This window comes from Vollenhovia emeryi, unplaced genomic scaffold (assembly GCF_000949405.1).
Source record: "Vollenhovia emeryi isolate VEMERY1.0 unplaced genomic scaffold, V.emery_V1.0 DF939264.1, whole genome shotgun sequence".
Taxonomy (NCBI): domain Eukaryota; kingdom Metazoa; phylum Arthropoda; class Insecta; order Hymenoptera; family Formicidae; genus Vollenhovia; species Vollenhovia emeryi.
The window spans coordinates 44,194-66,736 of NW_011967102.1; the positions used below are offsets into that span (position 1 = coordinate 44,194).

A 22,543-nucleotide genomic window follows, 5' to 3' on the forward strand; every position below is an offset into this window, starting at 1 on the left:
ATGCGATAAATCGGTGCGGTGGTCCACAACGAGGTATACCAGAAGTAACAACAAACAAGATTCGTTTTTTATTAATTAATCGTTTATAATAACATTGTGAGTGTGTTTCTTGTGGGCTCTCTTAAGTCTCCCCTTTTCTCTTCATTTTTTTCCCCCTGTTTCTCATCACCTCGATCTAACAAGGAGTAAGATCGTCGCGCACCGATTCATAGAAAAAACAAAGCGCAAGATTACTGAATGACAAACGTAGCTGGGCGTTTCTCTCTCTTGGCATGCTTAAGAGACGACGCGATATATTTCCTTTTTATTATTATTTTTTTTCGTTTATATTGAAACGTGTTATATAGTCGATTTGCGCTACCTTCTGCTCCCGCTTCATACGTCTTTAATGTCGACACGAGAGAAAGAATGACAATAATTGGCGACTAATTAACACCGTTCGGATAGCTTCGTAGCCTCCTCTTTACACCGCCCCTCTGTCAGTCACTTTGATTCGTTATAGCGCTCTTTCCCTCCGTCAATGAAGCTTTCCTAGCGGAAACGAAAGTCCGCGGATCCCAGAAACGATCGTCGTCGACCTCGTTAAAGCGTGGTGTCCGTTCAAGATAGCACCGGGAATTTTTTCCAATTACGCGATCTCGATCAAGCTCCTAAAATAATCATTGCTCAATAAAACTGTTTTGAAAATTAATTAAAATAAAAAATACAATCGCTAAATTTTACTCGAGTACTCTCACAAGCACAATTTCGCAGTGTTCGTGAAGAAACGGAGAATCAATTGCAAAGTGGTTTTAAACGCGAAAAACACTGTCGAGGACCGGCTCTTAGACAGCAGTGCTCTCAAACGGACACCCGTGCGTCGCCGTCGACACGTGTCGGCCTGGGGTGTGTTCGTGTATACGTGTGTATGAATGCGCGGAGGGCGGGCGTTATATTAATTCTATTCGACACCTAGTAGGTGAAATCAACCCAGTGCCTTACGCCTAAAGGTATCTACGAAGACCGAAAGAAACGTCCGGAAAATTGTTGAAGGATTGTTGGGGCGCACCTGCGTTCCTTTCAGCATTCGAGAGCACGTACGCACGCACGCTCGCTCGCTCGCTTGTTCGTTCGTTCGCCAGTCGATTATCATCCTCGACACCGATCGCCACGATATCAAAAGAGCTACACGGGTCGTCCCATTCAGAGGCTAAAAGTCGGTAACGATAAGAATGTATGAGATTATACAGAGGTGTGAGGCTCGATCCCGAGATGTGATCAGTAGACTCGTGGCTGGGCACCGCTCGAGTTGAGACCAACGATCCGTCATCACGATCGCACAGAAGGAAAGGATTAACATACACCTCCGGTGGAACTTACAACGAAGAAGCTGCCGGATATACGTACATATGAAACATTACAGACAGTAATTCACATTTGATAGGGACACTGTAAGACGCACGCCACTAGTTATGGTGATTAAAGGATGGATTAGAGCCATTTAATCATACACTGGACGCGGATCAATCGAGAATTCAGACTTGCAGCGATACACACGAGTATCACGACTTTCGAGGAGACAATTCGTAGATGTGATCCAGTGATTGGGACGCAATGACGGATCGGAAGCCTCTGAGGAGCGGAGTCGCCGCGTAATTCTACCCGCGCTCGATCGTCTTGTCGCGTCTCGCTATTTTATTGTTCTCGTTAAACGATCGAATCGCTGTCGTATCGCTGGCGCTTGGTCTAGACCGCGCGAAGAGGATGAGCGTGATGACCCCGTTCGAACGTCTTGACGCGAGATATGCAATGAGTCCGTTCGCGTGAAAGTCATATAGGTGCGTTTTAGGATGATCATATCTAAAAGTCTAACGATGATAAGTAAAAATGCTTACTCCTCTCTCTCTTTCTCGTTCTCCCCCCTATCTCTCCCTTTTTCCCTCTCTCTTTCTTCGACTTTGTACCGTAAGTAAAAGCACTAATGTGTGCGCGCCGCATCGACGATTAGAGTTCTCTCCCTTTTCTTCTCTCACAATAATCTCCTCTCTTCTTCGAAGACCCGCTTCCTGCCGGAACCCGCTCGACATCTCGCGTCGATGCTCCTCTTATAATTCTCTGTCATTTCTCTTACTTTTCCTCTCTTTACGCCTATAATCAATTTTAAGTTCGTAACAAATATGTATACTTTCTCGCTCGCGCGAAAGAGAACTATATACGGCTATATTATAGAGATACGATGGGATAACGCAGAAAACAATCGAAGAAAGACACGTAACGACCGCGACATATGTGAGAGATTACACACACACACACTCGTTAGCGTCTTGGTACTCGTTATAATCACCCGCGGCATCGGAATACTTCGGTATCAGTCTTTTTTTTCACATCGCCTGAATCAAGATTACTAGTCGGATATGAGTTCGCTCGTCGTAATACAGTGCGAAAATTGTCAATTGTAAGGGGAAGGGGGGGTGGGAGGTGTGGAGTACGGGAGGAACAAAAAGCCGCAGAAGCTATACGAAGGGGGACACGTGCTCTAATAAATAATGTCGATATCACTTTCCACTCGATTACCACCCGAATCGTCCAGTCGTGTAGTTCCGTAAACGAGCATTGATATTCTCCTCTTTCGCCTCAAAGCGCGCGTTTATGTACAATTGAAAAAATACAACTCGGTGAAAATAAACTTTGCGAGCGGGTGCCCCGCCGTTGCAAATCAGTTAGGTACGATGCGTCGATATCTTCGCGATTCCATTCACGCGAATAGTCGCGGAGAAAGCGAGAGACTCTCTCGCGTCTCTCGCGCGATCGTCCGATGCTACACGACCGGATCTGATCGGTCGAACGTCGGACGCGCACGTTTTCGAAGCCGAGTACTATCATCACGTATCACGCGACAAGGCAACGATAAAATGAAAGATAAAAGCAAGAGATGCTTCGAGTACCGGTTCTGTCTACTTTTTGATTCAGACAGACTCACACTCCACGTAATCGTTCATGCGTAAGCTTGTGTAATGGAAGCACCGCGTTAGGGAGACACGTCCGTTTGTCGCAATTGATTTTCTATATCTTAATATTTACAGCGCGCTTGCGAAAAATCTCATTATTTAAATAATTGTTGACAATCGTTTCTCTCTCCAGTCTTAACAATTTGCGCATGGAAAACTCTCATCGACAACAAATCATCGTGAGTCGTGAGACATCTAACCGCGGACTGATTACGATGAACGAGCTATTCGATAATTTTATTTAGACGGCGAATTCCGACTTTTCTTTAACGTTAGAGATTTCGTCTTGGTCCATGATGACGTATACATTATGTTTCTATTACGCGTCTCATTAGCGTTGTTCCGTTTATGTCGGAGAGTCAACGTTACTTTTATGTCGCATTATTTTTCTGAACGTCGCAATAACAGCCCTTTCACTGTCACCCTAGGATACATTCTAAATTCTAACAAAGTGTAATTGTAACATCATTATCGAGATATATTGTCCCCGAAAAAATTATTAAAGCTGCGGTGGGCACATGCGTGCCCCGATGGGGGTGAAAGGATTGAATCGCGATCTTGAGTTTTCTGGAAATTGATTCGTTTCTCGATGGGAATGATTATCTCCCTACGCGGTGCTCTCTTCCTCTCAAAATCTCGAGCTTGTCTCGCTGTATATGTATATTCACCGTCACCGAAAAACATACGTAAAGCGAGTACATACACAGGACAGGCGCGAGTAATAACAATTAAGTACAAGATTGCATCAACGGCGTGACGTTAATACCGGTGTGATGATAATGATTAGGGTGACAATACTAATGAAGATAATGAGGATGTTGACGATGATGATGATGATAAGAATAATGAGGGCGATGAGGGTAATGTTGAGGATGAAGTTAATGTTGATGACAATGTTGAATGATTCGATAGTGGATCCGGAAAAGATTCGTCGCTCTTCCTCCGCCATATATATTTTTTTTTGCTAAAGATATCTTGGCGAAAGAAAACAATCGAAGGTAAAGATACTTTGTACAAAATACGATACAAGTAGCGATGTAACAACACTTTGCAATAGTTAAATATAATATATATGTATATATATATATGTATATCTGTATATGCATATGTATATATGTATATCCCGTTACCATTTAATACGCTATGATCTCCCGTTCCATCTCGCCTGTCTCTCGCTCTCTCTTTCTCTCTCATACGTACACGCACACATGCACACAGTTATGATATATAGTTATCGTTTGATACGCGGCCGATTCGCCCGCCCCGATCGAAGGATCGTAGCGTTTCGTGTCTGCGTTTCATTGGTGTCTGACGATGCTCTATACTCTGATTTTTGTGCGCCATTCAAGACGGGTCTGACGATAAACGGCCACGTCACCGTTCACCCTCGGGCATCGTCTTGGATTCGTTCGAGTCTCTTCCGATTCGAACAGGCGATCCCGATTCCGAGATTCATCCGAGCGGCTGGAAACACGAGGCTCGAGGATCTCTCTCACTCTCTCACTCTCTCTCTCTCTTTCTCGCGGTCCGGACGTTTTCATCCGCATGCAGGTTCATTCTGAGATGCTGGAATAAAAGCGAAGGACATGGAATAATGTAAGGGAATACGCGAAGAGGGGGGGGGGGAGGGGAAGAAGGGGACTTCCAGTCTCACACACACGGGAACAAGAGAAAATTGTCAAGACGAGAGATCGTCATCGTTTATTCGTGTATGCGCCGCTACGGCTCTCGATATAGCGCGCTCGATTTCCACGAGAGAAAGAAGAACATAGCTAGAGAATTATCGATTAGAGATATGATCATTGGTTTGCTGCTGGGTGAAACGGTTCTCCCAAGGCACACCCACGTTGTTGTCGCGTCCTCACTCCTATACGGCGATATGATAATCCCTTTGTAGATCGGCCTCTACCTCTCTCTTCCGTCCACGTGCCGACTTCTGGCTTTGCTTAACCAGTGACTCGTTTTTGCATATACAGAATTTATGTTAACGCGGGATGCTTCTCTCTTTTTCTCTCTTACGCACAATCCGCATCGCAACGAAGGTTTTTGTTTTATTCTGAGAACCGAGCGGCTCTCTGAATAACGCAAAGAGGACAAGAAGAGATAGGAAGAAACAGTCGCGCAAATACGTAATTTACATGACTTGATGTACCGTTGCTCGAAATATATTTCGCATATAGCATTCCGTGACATTGATTGATCTCGTGTACGTTAGGAGATTTCGCGACGATTCGGTGGACGAGCAATCGACAAGTATCTCTTCAATGGACCGTGCAGCACCGATCGAAGATCCTACGGTCGCGCGAAGAAGAAGACGAAGTAGCAGAAGAAGATTTCAGAAAAGGAAGATTAAGAAGAAATTCGATGAATCTTGTACGGATCTCTTGTCTCTTCTCGATCGGTCGGTCGATTCTCGGCGTGGGTCACCTCTCTTTCTCATCTCGAGCAGTCTCCACCGAATGTTTTTTTTCTCCCTTTCTCTATCGCGAGGCTCGTCCTCGATTCACATTCGCCCGCGACGTTCCTCTTTATTTTGCAGTAGTTAACGATTATTAATAGCGAGTAGCAACAATAGCAGTAACAGCAGCAACAGCAATGGCGGCGCACTCTTCCCCGCCTTGTCCTCTTTGTCTTCAGCAACAACGTCCGACAAGCTCGCGTCCAGATTGCACATCTTCCGCCGTCGAAAGACGTTCGTCGTAATACTGATTTCCACAGCTCGATTGACGAGATTGACTTACGCGGACGTCGAGCCCGAGAGCGAAACGGAAACGATTGCGACAACGTGTCGTCATGATCGTTATCGTCGTCACGGTCACGCCGTCAGTGATCACTCCTCCTCACTTGCCCAATCCGAATTTCATAAAGATCAACTCCTTCCCCTTGGAGAGTATATCGCCGCCCGCGCTTGCGCCCGCCATCTCGGTGAACTTCTGCATCAGGTTCGGCCCGGTGCTCTGTTGCTGCGGCTGCTGCTGCTGTTGCTGCGTTGACATAGGCTGCGTCTTGGACTGCGCCGTCGGTATCACCGCCGGTATCCCTCTCATGGGCTTGCTAGCGCTTTGGGGACCACCGATCTGCATCCCGAGGCCGCCCGGTTGATTCTGCTGCGCGAACGGCTGGCCCAATTGCTGCTGCGGCTGCGATTGCTGGAACTGTTGCACCGGTTGCTGCGAGTACCCTTGACTCGGCTGGCCCAATTGTTGCTGCTGCTGGTACGGCTGATTCTGCTGTTGCTGGTACGGCTGATTCTGCTGTTGCTGGTATGGCTGATTCATCTGCTGCTGGCCTTGATAGTCCTGCTGCTGGAGATGCTGGCCCGGACCCTGCATACCCGGCATGTTACTACCAACGACCCGATTGACCACGCCGCCCCTCCCCTTCCCCTAAAAATAAAGAGATGTGGTTAATTCGATCTTTTCTTTTCCTCGACAATAATTGTCTCGCTTTCTTGTTTTGCTGATGTCCAATCGCTAACGAATAAATAGACCGTGTCTATTTATTTCGCCTAACTCTATCACGCGCAATCTATCGTTACTTCTCGCTAGTGTCACTTCTGCGATGCTATTCTTCTATCAATCCGAAGATTCTACGGTTCGCTAACGCAAATAAATATGTCGGCAATTCGAAAGAGATACGTGATGACTTCTGTTTTACGTAATGATAAAAATTAATTGGCGAAAGAAAGAAATCCTGAATGTAGGTATTTGAGCTAAAAGAGAAAACGCAACATAAAGATGTGTACGAAACTTCATAAAGATTTTCATGTTGTGCCTCTCTTCGATTCGTCCTCTTGCAGAATATGTGTTAGGACATTCATGTCACGGTGACTTATCGAGGCGCGAGGTACATTTTTTCTCTTTTCAATCGCAATGATTTTTATTAAAATGACGAGAGATCAAATAGGTCGACGCTACGGCATGCTGCACGATTTCAAGCGTTTCACATGGCATATATGTACGAAAATACATTGGCACGAGCACACACAGCTCGCGTGTCACGTCCGGCACGTGTGTTTTGCAATAAAGCACGGCTCGTACTTGCAAAAACAAGGACACATACGACTAGGTAAAATGACCGACTCAAATAGCCAGTCAGATTTTCCTAATCGAAAGTGATTTTGCGAATTTTTTCAGTTCACATTGCATTTGAAAAATTGGCAAAATTCTCAAAAAATTCACTTTACCTTATGCAATAATCAAAATGCCTCTTTTTATACTGTATGTATCTATACCTTGCAATATAGTTTGCGTCCATGCAAAAAGAATTGAGGATCATTCAATATTTATAGCAGAGATAGAATCGCGAGTTAGAGCTGACAGCGAAGCACAGGGAGCGACATGTAAAATGCATCAAAATACAGGACTACCATACATATCATTTTTTGTCAACTTCTACAGTCTCTGTAACTCAATCTGATATGCAAAAAGTAAACGAAACAAAGGAGTTGACGGAATATCCTGTCGAATGGACACATCCTGAGCGAATAATGCAAACGCAATAAGAAATCGCTCAAGAATCCCGCAGTGTTCTCAATAAAAAAAAAAAGAATCTCAAGTTTTCCTCTCTCAATTTCTCTTCGAAAGAAAAATTGGCAACTTCTGGACACGCGTGGAAAAACAAGAACGACTTATCGATCTCGGACAGTCGTCGAGCGTGGTGTACCTCGGTGTACCTAAAGAAGAAGCGCACAAAAAGTGTGGATAAAAAGCACACACGTTTGACAAAAAGCACATGAGAAGAGAAAGAAAGAGAGAGAGAGAGAAAGAGAGAGAGAAAGTATAAGCGCACGAAGAAATTCTCGGAAGAGGAGCGGGCTCACCTGTTGCTGAAGGTGGGGTGGTACGGGACCTTGCTGATGGACACCCATGACACCGCCGCCGGGTGGCAAGTGACTGGGCCCATGCTGATTGGACGTGGTTACGGTCGTGTAGCTGTGGTGATTCGCTTGTTGGTAGGCTAGATGCGGTGGATTGTTTTGATGTTGTAGTTGATGTTGTTGGTTGTTCATTAGTGATGGTGGTGGTGGTTGTTGTAGTTGTCTAGAGTCTAAGTGACAGACAGGGACAGACACAGGCACAATGCAGGCATCTAGCAACAGAGAAGAGAACAGAACCGTGTTGTCATTCATGGCGCATTTATCTCTTACTTTTTCTTGTCTTTTCTTTTCCTTTTTTTGCTTTGCTTCTCTACTTTCTTTATCTCTTTTCCTTCGAGTCGATCGAGCATGGCGGAGTATATGCTATGCGAGATCCCGAGGAGCCGCGAGCTCCGAGAAGCTCCGATGGGCGATTCGAACGATTTTAATCGAAGAGTCCCGGAATCACTTTAGCCGGTCTCGTAAAAGTCACGCGAGTCTCAACGTCGCCGCTCGTTCTCCGATATTCCTGGGCGAAAGTCACGAACCGTCTACCGTTGGTTTCTTTTTCTTCGTACCGTTCGATCAATGAACAAATGGAAGATCAACGTAATCGTAAATGGCCAGCATGACAACACGACACGAACGACAATCATGTGACACGACGACCATCGATCAGTTCAGGCACACAGAAACAGATCATGTCGGTATAAAGTAAACTGTTATATATCACAGCGACATGATCGTGTGTATATAATCAGTCGATAAATATATATATAGTGTAAATATATATAATATATACGTATGTATATAATATAGACAGAGAGAATAGGACAGATACGTAGAGTAATAGTAACAGAGGCAGATAGTGCCCGGAGAGAAAAAAAAATATATATATATAAATATACGTATACACACACGTATATATAATCATATATACGTATATAAACATATATATATGTTAGATATATACTTATATAATAGAAGACATTGAAAGCAGCTTGGTGTTTTATTGCATATTATATATATATGTATATATATATAATCTATCGTCGTGTGTATGACAGCACGTGTTTCCACGGACGTTTACCAAAAAAATCTCTTCATATATATTTACATGTGACGCGCGGGGAATTTCTATATCGGTGTGATAAAACACGTGTAATAAAACGTTGACGATCGTGGGCAACAGTTAACAGAACAACATGACGCTTGTTAAATGCCTACGAGAGCGTGGGTAACGCATGTACACTTTGCTGGTAAAACCGGCGTGCGTGTGAAGCGACACAACGATGGGCCCCTCTCGTCGAGGGGCCACGTGTAGGGCGTGTCGGACACGCGGTCTGCGCACCTTCCTCCAAAATAATTCCATCTAATTATACGCCGCATGCTCATTCGGCTCGAATTGCGAAAATCGGTAACTCGAACTCGCCAGATCGCGCAACGCTAACAATATTATTCAGTGTGTGGCCCTTCTGCCTGTCGTCTGGCACACATCTGGTTTCGTGTCTTGTGTTGCTTTTGACGCTTGCATTTTCCGTCTTTCGTGCACACCGACGCGACACGATAATCGCTATCGATTGTAACTCGACGCGGAACGATGTGGGCGCCAGGCATCTTTGCACCCCCCGACTGTGCGCTTCGAAACGTTGAAACGATGCGTCGCGTCGGTGTGAAACGTCAACAACCCCTCGAGCCAGTCTCGACATCCCGTTGCCTCGGATCGCGAGGAGATTGAATATTACGACACGCGGCAATCTCTAACTTACAGCGGAAACCAATTGCTTTTCTTAACAATTTTGCGCTTCTTGCATCGCGCTGCGGATGCTGCGTTATTACATCAAAACACTCGTGGGAGCGTCGAAACAATATCAATGTACAATACGGAGGAAAAGAATTTTGCTGTCGAAGCAAAACCGTTGTCGCTACTACATGTGCAGCTGTGAAAATGCTTTCATTATCAGAAGCAGTTACCGCCTTGATAATTGACATTGCAACGAGATCTATTCTCTTGAAAAAATCTCGCCGAGTGAATTCGCGAAAACACCAATTCGTTGCGAAGCAAAACACAAACAAATGCAGTAAATAAAATTAGCTCTTTGAACGAATTTTGTGACTGTCCATATAACAATCCGAATATGCTATAATAATGTAAAATATTTTTAGACCAGCAAACCTTTTTCTCCGTGCAGAACGCATAGTTAATTCCGATGTCGCCTTGGCTTGAGGAGCTATTCATGCCCTGATAATCGGTACTATAAGGGGGATTTGATGTATATGAATGGTATCTGATTGCGTGTGTTTACCTTTGCCACGTCGGTGACCGGCCGGGGGTGGTTCTCGAGGAGGTGGCGGTGGCCCCCTCGCGCCCGGCCCTTGGCTCTGGCCGCCAGGTCGCCTGCTACCCTGCGGCGGTTGCCCCTGATTCTGTCCGGGTGCCTCGGTGAGGAAATTACTCGGCACTAAACCGCGTACACCGTTCAGCTCGCCCATGTAAAATCCGTCGTCGTCCATGTCGCCATAGACATATATCTCGTTTCCGGTTTGGAATGTCAATTCGACTTGCTGCAAAATTAAGGCGATCAATAGCAAGTAATGAAAATGGGAAAACTTCAAAATCGTTGTACGAATGTACAAATGTGACAATCAATCAACTGTGGACGGTTAGCGAATTTTTAAGATTCCAAACGCGTATCTAAATAATGGTGAATTTTGAGTATTAGGATGAAAATCTTACAGCATCGACGTTGGGAGATAATTCATGAGGATCGTAATCGTAGAGGGCTATCATTTTCTTCACGGGCATGCTCGCATAAATGTCTCCCCATCTCTCGCTCTGTGCAGGTCCCCTTCTGCTAGGCTGACCCTGACCTGGTGGCTCTTTTAGCTCCTCCACCATGTTGTAAGGAACATATCCTCGCCTACCGCGACACTCGCCCCAGTAAAAGCCATCGGCATCTTTCTCACCGTACACCTATAAGATAAACACGTTATATAAGATTTTTGTTTCATGCAATTCATATGCAGTGATTATTATTTACAGAATTTACAGATATAAACACGAGTCAAATTGGTGGAATTCAATGTACTTCAAATTTATTAAAAATTTTGCAAGACAGCTAATAATTTTTTACTTTCAAACATTTAATTGAAATTTGATTTATTAAAATAATTTTAATAAATACAAATATTAAATAAGAATGGTAGTTGAATAAGATTGAAGCGGGAATTATATAGGATAAGAACCTTGACGGTGTCGCCTTCAGAAAATGGTAATTCCTCCTCACACGCGTCTGGATTCGGTGACATGGTCGTAGGATCGTAGTCGAATAACGCCACGAACCACCGTTGTCTCTTGTTCATTTGTTGAGCTACATTCGAGCTACATGGGTGACTCACTCCACCTTGAGCCTGTGTTACTCGTCCACCAGTGTTACGATAAACCGGTCCTCTCCCCCTTTGAGCTCCTGAGCAAAATTCAAAGAAGAAATGGAGGTAATAACATGTGACTCGTGAATTCATTTTGTACACTTAAGGTTGATAGACGATTACACAGTACAATTCTTATGTTACGTCAATGCTTCAGCGAGAGAATTGAGAGTCCGGAAGAGGAGAAAAGTGCCATGTAAATACACATCACATTCAGGATTTATCTTCAGAGTTGTAACATATAAAGAGCAATTGTCGAAAGTAAGTAATTAATTAGAATAGAAACGAAATGACAGATTGAGGCAAAGAATGCAAAGAATTCCATCACAGCAACACAGTGGCCATTATATCTACCCGTTTGGTCATAATAAGGGTCTTGTGCAGGTCTACTGCTGGGACCGCCCATGCTAGGAGACCTATGTGCTCCAGGCGGGCCCTGAGGATCCATTTGCGGGCCATATCGGTGATGGGGGCCATGATGCTGTGGTGGCATTCCCCGCGATCTACGCGTGGGATCGTCCTCCTCGCTATAATTCGCTTCGCTCGCAGAATCTTTTGTGATTTCCGGAATTCCTAGACGAGATAATTGAAAATCGCGATTAAGTAAGAGTATGAATCGCGCAGGGGAGCTTGGGTCGTACGGAAGTCAATCACTGTCGAACCCAGATTCCCTCGCGTCTTTATATTTCTGGATATTTACCCATCTGGGGGATGCTCTGTCCAGGATAAATCTCCTTGTCGGAGAGATTCTCATCCGTCTCGATGATAACCTGACCGTGGGCGTCTACTCTGTTGCCCACGTGCCGTCTCATGTGCGACGGCACGGGCGCGTTTGGATATCGCTGACCTACGCCGCCGGGCATGCGATGACGACTGGGATCGTCCTGCTGGGGACCCATAGCGGACTGGTGGGGCTGCCGTTGATCGACCATGTGCGGAAGTCCACCGTGGGACGGCGGCATGTGAGCGGTGGCACCACCCCGAAGCACGCTACAGGGTATCGCTGTTGCACAACTGTCACCCGACTGACTCTCCCTGCTCTTAGTTCTGACGGTAATGTTCTTCGGATTGAGACCCATGAGCTTGTGTATGTCGACGAGCGCGTGATCCCCGGTGGGGCTGTCAACGTCGGTGACCTTCTTACCATCGGCATACACCGCATAACCGGTGACGGCCGAACCGTTTAGGGCAACAGGCTGCCAGGTCACTAGCAAAGTGCCGTCCTGCGGTCCAGCCTCCACCTGGAAATTCAACAACATTGCGCATCATTAATGCCTAGAAAAGACTCTTCTTAATGATCGCTGACAGAAATTCCGGAAAATCTAATCCTGATCGCTCAATTTTTATTCCGTTTCCGGGGAAACTCCAGAATTTTTTATCCCAATTCTGGAAAATTTTACAACAGTAAGATTTAAACGGATGCCAAATGATTATATTTATATTAACCTGGATATCGACCGGAGGATCCGGCAGTCCCTTGTTCAACGTTTTAAAGTGGACGTGGCAGGCCTGGTTGTTCGCCGCCTGGGCATTTTGGTCCTCAAAATGCGTCGCCCGCAGGTTCTTCGCCTTGACGGTCACCCTGTATATCGTCGACGGGGCCAGGCCGGTGATGGTGTGTCTGTAGACGCCCGGCTTCACGGTTCTCACTTCCACGTTGTTCACGCATACGACATGCTGATGATTGCTGTTATTGGGTAGCCAGGATATCACGGCGCTAGTCGCCGTGACGTTCGATGCCTTGACGGCGCTCGGGCCCAGTGCGTTATCCTTACCGATTACCATCGTGCAAGCGGCGTCGCGCGATGTCCTTCTCGAATGCGTGACCGAGCGCACGCTTATCCTGTGCGGCTGCATCAGCGAAAGAACAATTTCGGGGCAATGAAAATAAGTTATATAAACAAAGACATATGATATTTTTATAACTTAATCCCTCATTCTGTGTGTCCTGAAATCTAAAACTATTTAAACTTCATGTGCCAGTCCAAAAAACTGTAGATAAATTACCTCTTTTATTACATCATATATAACAGATAATCGTATTAGTTTATAATTAAAATTTAGAAAATTCTCTTTTTAGATTTGTACATTTTCTTTTCTGATAAATAAAAAGTTTTATTACGAACCCGTGTAGAATCGACTCCCTCCACCAGGGCCCTGGTCCTCTCGGTGGCCTTCACCGTAACTTTCAGCACGCCGTCCACGTAGACGTGATAAGACTCGAGTTGGTGCGTGTTGTCGGGCGCGGTCCATCCGATCAGCACGCTTTTGTTGAGCTGCCGTTCGAGCGTGAGGTGCTGCGGCGCCGGAACTAGGTCCGAAAACATGTAGACTTCTTCAGGAGGAAAAGACAAAGACAAAGCCTAGCTGTAGCTAAGGATCTCTCACTATCTATCTCTCTAAGCCAGCCTAAATCCAGCCAACACTTAACACAGTGCAACGATTCGGTTTTCTGTGTTCCCCACTTTATTTTGTGACTATTCACTCCGTGAAAACCGGTTCAGGCGCTTATCGTGTGACGTGTATAGACTTCTTATGTCGAATTATCAACGTGCAACAAATAAGGCAAAGGAAGGAGCGACAGGAATCGATGATAATTTGGCAAGTTCAACATCGAATTGAACACACGTGCATACACAATAAGCAGGATCGACGAATTGTGGAAGATTTTCTCTAGAGGAAAATCTTTATGGTTGCGTCATGACGTTATTTTGAAAACGTGTACACTTGTCTCAAACACATCGCTAAAAGCGGATTTATTAATTTTTTTTGTTGAGATGATCCAAGTACCATATATGTCTACATATTTACTGGATTGAGAACGTACGTTTGAGTACTGTCCAATTCAGAGTTAAAGACATGCGTCATGCAACGTTTTACAAAACGTCACAACGAACTGTTAAAGAATACCAACCTGGCGGCTCCTGTTCATCCTCCTCCGCGATATTGTCGAGTTCCGCATACGCGGATAATTCTGCTTGACGATTCCGGTTTCCTTCTTCCAATGCGGCTAATTCTAAATCAATATCTTGCAGATAGCACTAAAATTAGATCAAAGTAGAATTATTACTATCACCTAACGTTGTCTAAATCAAGTCTTATTATATTTCTAATATTCGTATTTTCTTCTTAGCATTTTCGTACATCAGTACTATCGTATTGTTAATCTTATTTGTCGCAAAAATACAAATACAAATATAAACGCGCCGGCTGGGTACCTCGTTAACTTTCATATTGCTCACTTGAGGGATATTCGTCGAGGCAGAATCGTCTACGTCCCTGAGGCCGAGAACGGCTTGATGGAATTCCAGTAGATCATCGCCGACCAACTTCTGCACAAAGTTGGCCGGCACCAGACCGCGTCTACCGTCGAGCGTTTCCGCATCCAGAAAGCCGTCTTCGTCAGGCTGGCCCCAGACCAGGAGGTAATCGCCACCCTGGACCGGTAGTTCCGCTTCCGGATTCGCGTTCGGCGAGTGTTGGAACGGCTCGTAGCTGAAGCGAGCTATGTAAACATAACATCTGCCTTTACCGGGCACGTCCAGCATGTCCACTTGACCCTCGGGTACAATGTCCTCGGTGAGTCGGTCCAGGGGATTTGTCAGTATACTCGTGGGGATCCTCGGCATTTGCCTAGGGCCACCGAGAAAATGATGGCCGGTCGCGGTACCGGGCGCGGTCGGCGAACTGGCGCGCAAGCTCTGCTGGATCTGCTGGATAATCGCCTGCTGCTGAAGCTGATTTGCCTGCGACTGGGCGGAGAGTTGCTGCATCGCTTGTAGAGGATCGCCTATTGCTTGTAACAGACCTCCCGAACTAGTACCTGCACAGGCACACGTTATCATCAGAACGACCAAAATTCAGTAAAAAAATAAAAATAAAAAGAAAAACCGCTCGTTGTACGTAATAACAAATTAACCAAAGTGAAAGCCAAATAAAGACGAGCAGCTTGGGTAAAGACTAAAATGTACTTGACTAATTCAAAAGCGTACATTTTAATATCACTGTGTCTTCATCAGTACATGCATAGACGGATTAAATAACACATTATCAAAATTATAAAACAAGAAAGATTACAACATAAGGATAGATACACAAGAACGCACCGAGAAAACCCAAACAAGTGTCCATAAAGATTAAAATTAAAATTATTCTTTATCTTTTTAAATATATTGCAGTGGAGACTAAATCTTTAATGAGCATTAGTTTCTGACCTGAGCTTACGCCCGACGACCCGAAAGCGTTGGTCCCGACGGTAGTGGAGTATGTCGATCCACTACCAGTAGCAAAGGTGCTCTGACCGGTGGAGAAAGGAAGAACGGACTGGGGTACGCTCGTGAGCCCGAGGGTGGAATGATAGGGCGTGGAATACAGCGGCAGCGAGGACAGCGTTGTCTGCGTAATGTTCGTCTGCGGCACGGAATAATTGTGATGCGGCAACTGGGCGTTGTAGCTAGTCGCGGCCGTGCTGTAAGTTCCATTTGGATGCGAGGCCATGGACAAACTAGGATATGTCGTTGCCTGCGGGTGAGACAAATAAATCGTTGTGAGATCTGTGTCAGTTTAATCTTCTTTTTGTAACTCTTAATATCTTACTTTCAGCGATATTACGGTACAATTAAAATTAGAGAAGTACTCATCGTTAAAAACAAAACCGTAACGCTTGAGTCAACGTTCATTTATAATTGTTGAAATCTATTTTGAGATAGATATTTCGTAAACTGGATACTAAAAACCGTGTTATCCGTTCTATTTATAGGCCTTCGAGAATTCATTACTTCGTTAACCTACTAATAAGAAAGTAATCATAATTGAATAATTGACGACACACCTGTTGACTCCCATTCAACTGATAATTCTGGGCGGTCTGGACAGGCTGTGTATAATGAGGTATCACGCTCTGGCTGGCCGATGTCAGGTACGTGGTCGAGGCTGGATGCTGCTGTTGCTGCTGCGGCTGTTGCTGTTGAAGCGGTTGCTGATACGTTTGTGTGTGTGGATAGCTCTCCTGATACTGATTGCTTGTGAAGTGTGAGGTGTGCGTTTGCTGTTTCTGTTGAGATGGCAGAGCGCTTTGAGAATGGGAACTCGACAGCTCGTGCTGTTGCGACTGTTGGTACTGTTGAATTTTCTGCTGGAAAGCGGGCTGCGACTGACTGCTGGAGAGTGACGGTGCCGGCGGTATCGGCTCACTGTAGTGATATGGTGGTCCGTTCGGCGTCAGCGGAGGACAACCAGGCATCATCGGCGTTAATGGCATTGGTGAACCTGCGTACTGTTCGAATAGGCCTTGTCAATATTCAACAAGCATGCCGGAGGGAGAGAGTACTAGTACAGATTGCGACAAGAAAGTTAATTATTTAAGTAATTATTCTCGTTGAAATTTCTCTCAGTCCTCTCGACTAAAGATCAATGAGAAAAATTGTGTAATATTACGTAAAGGAATCACATACGTGGCCCATCTGAGTAGGCATCCCGAGGTTGAGGGCGTGGGGGTGAGGTGGATGTTGATGTCCGAGGTTGGGAAGATTCTCTGAGCTGGACCTAAGGATGACCTGCGTGGCCGAGGGTTGCTGCGTGGTTATCGCGCTCCGCGTGTGGTCCAATTCGTGCAACATTCTGCCGGCGCTGAATTTATTTAATTAATTAATAAATAAATAAAAAAATTCACAAATGCCTTTATACTTGAACGTATAGAATATGCGAGAAACGACGGTCTCAGCTGTGACGAGTTTGCAGAGCCAATTTCTCTCGATTAAAAAGACCCGCTTTGTCGACCCGCATACCTATTGTCCTGCTCGATCTTGGCGATGATTCTATCGATCTCGGAGCCGGTCGGCGGCCAAGTTGCCGTCGGGACGCTCGTGGACGTGACATGCCCTGCGACCGGTCCCCTGCTGCGCGCACGTCTCAGACTGGTCAGCTCTAGCGAAAGCTCCTCGTACCTCACCACCTGCAGCTCGGTTTTCTTCTCGAGCTCGCGGATCTTCGACTGCAACGCCTCGACCGACTCCGGACCCTGATAGCGTCCTGCTATCTTCTCCCGCAGCTGGTTCTGTGCGTCCGCATGCTGCCTCCCCAGCTCCTCTCGCTGGGCTTCCGCCTCCCGCATTTTCTGAAAGAATCGATCGTGTTATTAGCGTCATAAATAAATTCGTTAATATCCGATAAAAAGGACACATTTTGGTCGGCGCGTGATTGACGTTACACGATAGTGTGTCGTTACGTAAGCACGGTAGCGATTTGCTAAGGTTGCGCCGACGTCTCGATTAATAGCCATTTATATAGACGATTTATTGTTTCGAATCACGCGGTGAAATTTCATACAAGGTAGGTGTACTTTATAAAGACTCGATACTAAAATTAATTAATTTTATAATTTAATTGCAATGTATATATACTGTATAGCGCAATAAATACGAGGTGGCTCCACATCATACGGGAGTTTCGTAATAAGACTTTAATATAATTTCACAGAGTTATCTAATCGGTTCCGCACAGGAAATAACAAATGGCGAAGGAAACCGGTTCGATTTTTGCGAGACTTTGTTTTTTATAATTCGGAGCGATGTGTAGTTCGATACGCGACAAGAATGTCACGTTTGCAACGAAGGGGTGGACTTTTGTGCTCCGATCGCCCAAAGGTGCGCGCAATTCATGTGCGGAGAAATGTCCCGTTCAAACAGCGATCTCAAGAAAGCAAGAGCACAATAACGATAGATCACATCCTCTTCGACATCTCCCCTTTAACAGCTTCTTTATAATTAGCCGGCAATTATGGCACGACGTCGATCGCTTTGTAATCTGTAATATTGCTTACCACCTCGCGAAATTAATTGGCTCAATTATCTCGATTGCGGTAGATTGAACTTTTGCCGGGTCAGTATTAATTTTCCGTACAGATTTCCGGGATTCCCCCGCTCCGAATCGGCGTACAAGAGACATAAATTTTCGGTCGTTAACGAAGTTTAAGCGGTCTGTTTTATGCGCGGCGAGGCCGCGAATTAAAGTTTCCTCGAGAGCGAGCAATCATTACCGGAACGCATTAATAAAAACTTTTGTTTTTCACATTACGTGCGCTTTATTGAGAAGCCGGCGAGCGCCGCGCCGGGAGTGAAAGAGAGCTGTTCACGAGCCGCAGTTCATTGTCGGTGGTTTACACGTAACTTTCGCGCGCGCACACACACGTATACGTGTGTGTGTGCGTGCGTATTGATTACATGCATATTACCTCTCCACGTAATCTGTTTAATTTCAAGGATTTTCGATTCGCGACAAAGTGCACGCACGTGTTCCGCACATTCATTAATATCCCCATGCGGGATCTTTTATTTTTGGCAACTGCAAAGTGACATACCGCAAAACCGAAATAACTCTGTCTTTCCTTAATACAAAGAGCAACGCGCGGAAGTCTCGTCTGAAAAGATTAAAAAAAAAAAAGAAGTAAAAACTGTCGTTAAAACCATCCGTCGTTATTTTGGGCATTGCATCTTATTAAAATGAAATAACTGTCAGCAAACAGTGGCAGCAATATCTTCCAAAATGAGTGCGAAGGAAACGAACTAAATCCACGTGGTGAATTCTAAAAGTAAAAAATGACAAAAGCGGAAAGGGAGCACAAAGTCGTCTCGTGGCGCAATAGGACGCTCACCTCCAGGATGGCATCGAGAATTGCGTCCTGCATGATGGTGGTTCTCGTGGAGGTGGTAGCCCCGACAGCGGATCCGGTACCGTGCAGCTGCGGAGCCGTGGAAGCGCCACCTCCAACACCACAGCACTGCAACATCCCTGAAGTCTGAGACCCTCGCCAGTCTTTATCGCGGCCGGTCTCCCTATCGATCTAGCGTGTGTGTCTAGGAGCTATCTTAATTAATTGGGCGGCCCCTTTGCGCGGCCCGCCGAGCCGCGCCGCGCACCGCGCCGACGGTCCCACACACACGCCTAACGGTGCGACTCTATCGCAGGGCAAAGGGGGACGCTTATTTCTCCCATCACGTGCGCAACCCCGCCTCGGGAGCGAGCCGGGACTTGGCTTGTTCTCGCAGCACTCTCGGGGGACGGGGGGGCCTCGCGTTTAAGGGGGACCAGCGTTCTTTCGCATCGGATCGTAGGCTGATTCGTAGTTAGATATGGGGTCATCCTAAACGAGAAAACGTATGCACGTATGCAAAATGTTTCCTTTAATTCGTCAGCGAGCGGCGCTCGCGCCACGCCTCTTACATCCTCAGACTCGCGAAATGAAAATGGATGTTTCGTAATGGGGCAAGCGGGGGAGAATGAAATTATCGACGCGCTCGTTAATTATAAATCTCTACGAAAATGCGAGGGATGTGTGCCGTAGCCGAATATAGCGTGAATTAGGTTGCATCGATTTGGCCCTTCATTTGATAAAGTTAACTTTCCAGCGCAGCCTGATTTTCTTATCTACTTTGCACGCCGCCTTCAAACTCGAGATCTTTTCGACGCGCTCCATCTAAGTCTTCGCCTGAGTCAAAGGCGGAGCGAGAAGATTATTAATTCAAAGACCACGCGTTTTATTGCAACGAGAAAAGCTTTCTCCTCTCAGCTCGAATCCATGTCAAATAAAGGGCAGCTCCACCGATTCGTTCTAGATTTACCGCGGGAGAGTCAATCGGCGCGATTATTGGCAACAGGTATCGGCGCGAGGAATTCGATCGGAGTTACTAATCCGCCTGCAGAAATCCTCGCGACTTCGGGCGGTCGACGATCGCTCGTCGCCGGCGCCCACAATGAGAGCCCAACCGACCGCGAACGACCGTACTTCAACACCGGCCAGGGAGTGTTAAATGCAGCGCGCGAGTTGTTACGAGTTGTTGCTCGCGCGATATTTCGTGCTGAGCGCCAAGCGTCGCGTGCGGCCAAGTGCCCACGATCGCGGTTTTCACGCGAAAAAGCTGCCGCGATTGAGACCCACACATTCACGCGCGCACGCATACACACATACATACACACGCCGCACTTGTCACAGAGTCTCGTTAAACGCGGTACGTTACGATCGAGCGACACGTGCCTCGTACGAAGCCTCGGCTAGCGATTTGCACGCATCGCGGAGTTTCACGCCCTCGTGCCGGTCATCTCTGCGTCCGTGCACCGAGGATAAAAAGCGCACCCAGCCAACTTTCCCCCTTTCTCCCTCGTGTCTCCAAACGTCAGGGATCAAACGTGAATTTTTCCTTTTTCGCTGCGACACTCGCCGATCGTCATCTACGTTCGTCGCGCGGAAGAGAAGTCCCGATCGACCCTTCAGAGGAGGGAAGGGCTAGATCCTTCAATTTATTCGTCTCGAAAAGTCACAATCCAGACAGCACACGATATCCTATGGATGTCCTGGGAACATTCTTAGGACATAAAAACGTCCAGAGGATGGTCTTTAAAACGTCTTCAGGAGATCCGTGCTGTCTGGGAAGTTGACTGGTCATCGCATAGCTTTCAGCCAATCGACCTGCAACGTTTCTGTAAGAGCCGAATTTGCGCATACGTCTCTCTTGCGAACAAATTCAAGAATCTGGCCCCCAGAACGAGAACTTTTCGCGCGTAGGTACTTTTAATTGGACGTCGTGCAGCTGGGAAAATACACGTCGGCGAAGATCTGTCTAGTCGATACGAAAGTCGACTCGAAAGAAGCCGAACTATTTGTAACTACAAAGGCCAAGCGCTCGTTATCGGCGGGATTGAACGCAAGATAATTGACGCGAGAGCGTGTGCAACGCGTTGTAAAAATCACTCGCGCACATTGTACGATTGTACAATGAAGGGAAAGAAACGTCTCGCCAGGCGCAGCCTCTCGTTTTCCACTTCTCCCGTCAACCTCCCTATTAACGCGACTTAATGGCAACCCCCTCGGGTACGCTTCCATCCACCGATACTATTTAATTGCCGTGCACGTCTCCCCCCCCTCCTCCTCCACTGCTCTCTGTCCCCCTTTCTCTCGACGCTGACGAACGCAGCGAGAGCGACGATCAGGAAATTATCCGCTTTTCTGCCGCGGCAAGTTCATGAACACGTTGACGGACAATCAGCGCCGTTACAATGTACACAGAGGAGGCGAAATGCGATAAAACAGGCGTACGCGATACGAGTCGAAGAATCGATATAGTATCCCGAAATAACCGAGTGGTAAAAACGGAACTTCTGCATGCGGAATTGAAAAAAAAAAATGCGCGAGGACGAGAATAAATGTGCGTTCGACGGGGATATCGGCCGTCACGGCCGAGCGTGGAATTCCGCGGGAGGAGACAGAGAATCCTCTCCCCCGATAGAAAAACCGTACTGCCGACCCCTCTGTCCACGCATCGCGAGTTAATGCCAGACTCCTATATTAGTGCCGAATTATCGATTTTATTCTGCCGCACGCGGTTCAGCTCTCGCGGCTTAGGCAAATACATCTTATCGCTGCTACTTCGTGGCTGCTTTGTTCTTCGCGCGGCGCGGAGCTCTCCTCGTTTAATCCCTTGATTGATACACCTCGAGGCGATACAAGGAACGACCGTCGAATACGATCGAGGCCTACATTTGACTGGACACATGCTCACGTCGAGTCCAACTAAACAGAGCTATGTTAAGCAATCAGCAGAATGTAGAATAAGAGAAACGTATCCTCGAGGAGGATTTCGGAGCCTCCGTCAGCGAGACTCGAGAGGAGAATAATTCGCGATCGATTGTCACTTGTACATGTACCGAGATACTTAACGTTCGAATGGACGTTTATACGGTAGAGAATTTGCTTCGGATGTAAAAGCTCTCACACGATTCTTTTGCGGAGTAAAACGTACCCGATCAATCTCGTACGGCGATCACGGGCCATTTCGAGCCAAGACGAGAATTCCTTTCGCGGAACGAGTTCTTCGATACTCTTGGATTAGCTTAACCACCAACAGCACTGGAATTGTCGAGGAAAATCGATATCACGAAATTTCCTGGGTCTGATAACAACACGGAGCGTAACAAAGCCGAACAGATAAATGCCACCTCGTTGCGATAAAGCAACCGAACGTGTGAATGGAAAGAATGTACGGAGTACGGGACAGCGAAGAAAAGATGAGCGAGGCGAGGTAAATTGAGGTAGAGAAACGGAGGCGGCGATGAGAAGTCCTACCGGGTGCTGGCTGTCAGCAATTCGACCCAAGACGTGGAGACGTGCTACGCGAGCGGACGATATCGAGGAACAGCTCGATGGCGGACGAGATAGCGACTGATACACGGAGATAAACGGGCGGAAATGGGCACTCTCGCCCGAGCCCCGAAAGCG

At 46.5% G+C, this 22,543-nt stretch overlaps 2 protein-coding genes across 3 annotated transcripts; both read right to left on the reverse strand.

Annotated features, from left to right (window-relative positions):
* Positions 1-45: 45 nt before the first annotated feature.
* On the reverse strand, positions 46-9,576 carry LOC105559567 (nuclear transcription factor Y subunit beta-like). The gene is made up of 3 exons (XM_012007962.1): positions 9,278-9,576; positions 7,810-8,078; positions 46-6,373 (listed from the first exon to the last, which is right to left on the reverse strand). The coding sequence occupies exons 1-3, from the start codon at positions 9,552-9,554 to the stop codon at positions 5,828-5,830; spliced, it is 1,092 nt and encodes a 363-aa protein (XP_011863352.1). The 5' UTR covers positions 9,555-9,576; the 3' UTR covers positions 46-5,827.
* A 492-nt stretch (positions 9,577-10,068) lies between these two features.
* Positions 10,069-19,128, reverse strand: LOC105559566 (RIMS-binding protein 2-like). 2 transcript variants are annotated; one of them, XM_012007960.1, is made up of 14 exons: positions 18,926-19,128; positions 17,061-17,389; positions 16,728-16,902; positions 16,106-16,549; positions 15,489-15,795; positions 14,517-15,097; positions 14,189-14,315; positions 13,401-13,585; positions 12,721-13,125; positions 11,975-12,515; positions 11,629-11,847; positions 11,092-11,312; positions 10,583-10,819; positions 10,069-10,410 (listed from the first exon to the last, which is right to left on the reverse strand). In XM_012007960.1, exons 1-14 carry the CDS (start codon positions 19,058-19,060, stop codon positions 10,081-10,083), a joined length of 4,236 nt encoding a protein of 1,411 aa, XP_011863350.1. In that variant the 5' UTR covers positions 19,061-19,128; the 3' UTR covers positions 10,069-10,080. The 2 variants fall into 2 exon arrangements, with proteins under 2 accessions (XP_011863350.1, XP_011863351.1); XM_012007961.1 differs by lacking the exon at positions 11,629-11,847.
* Positions 19,129-22,543: the final 3,415 nt, after the last annotated feature.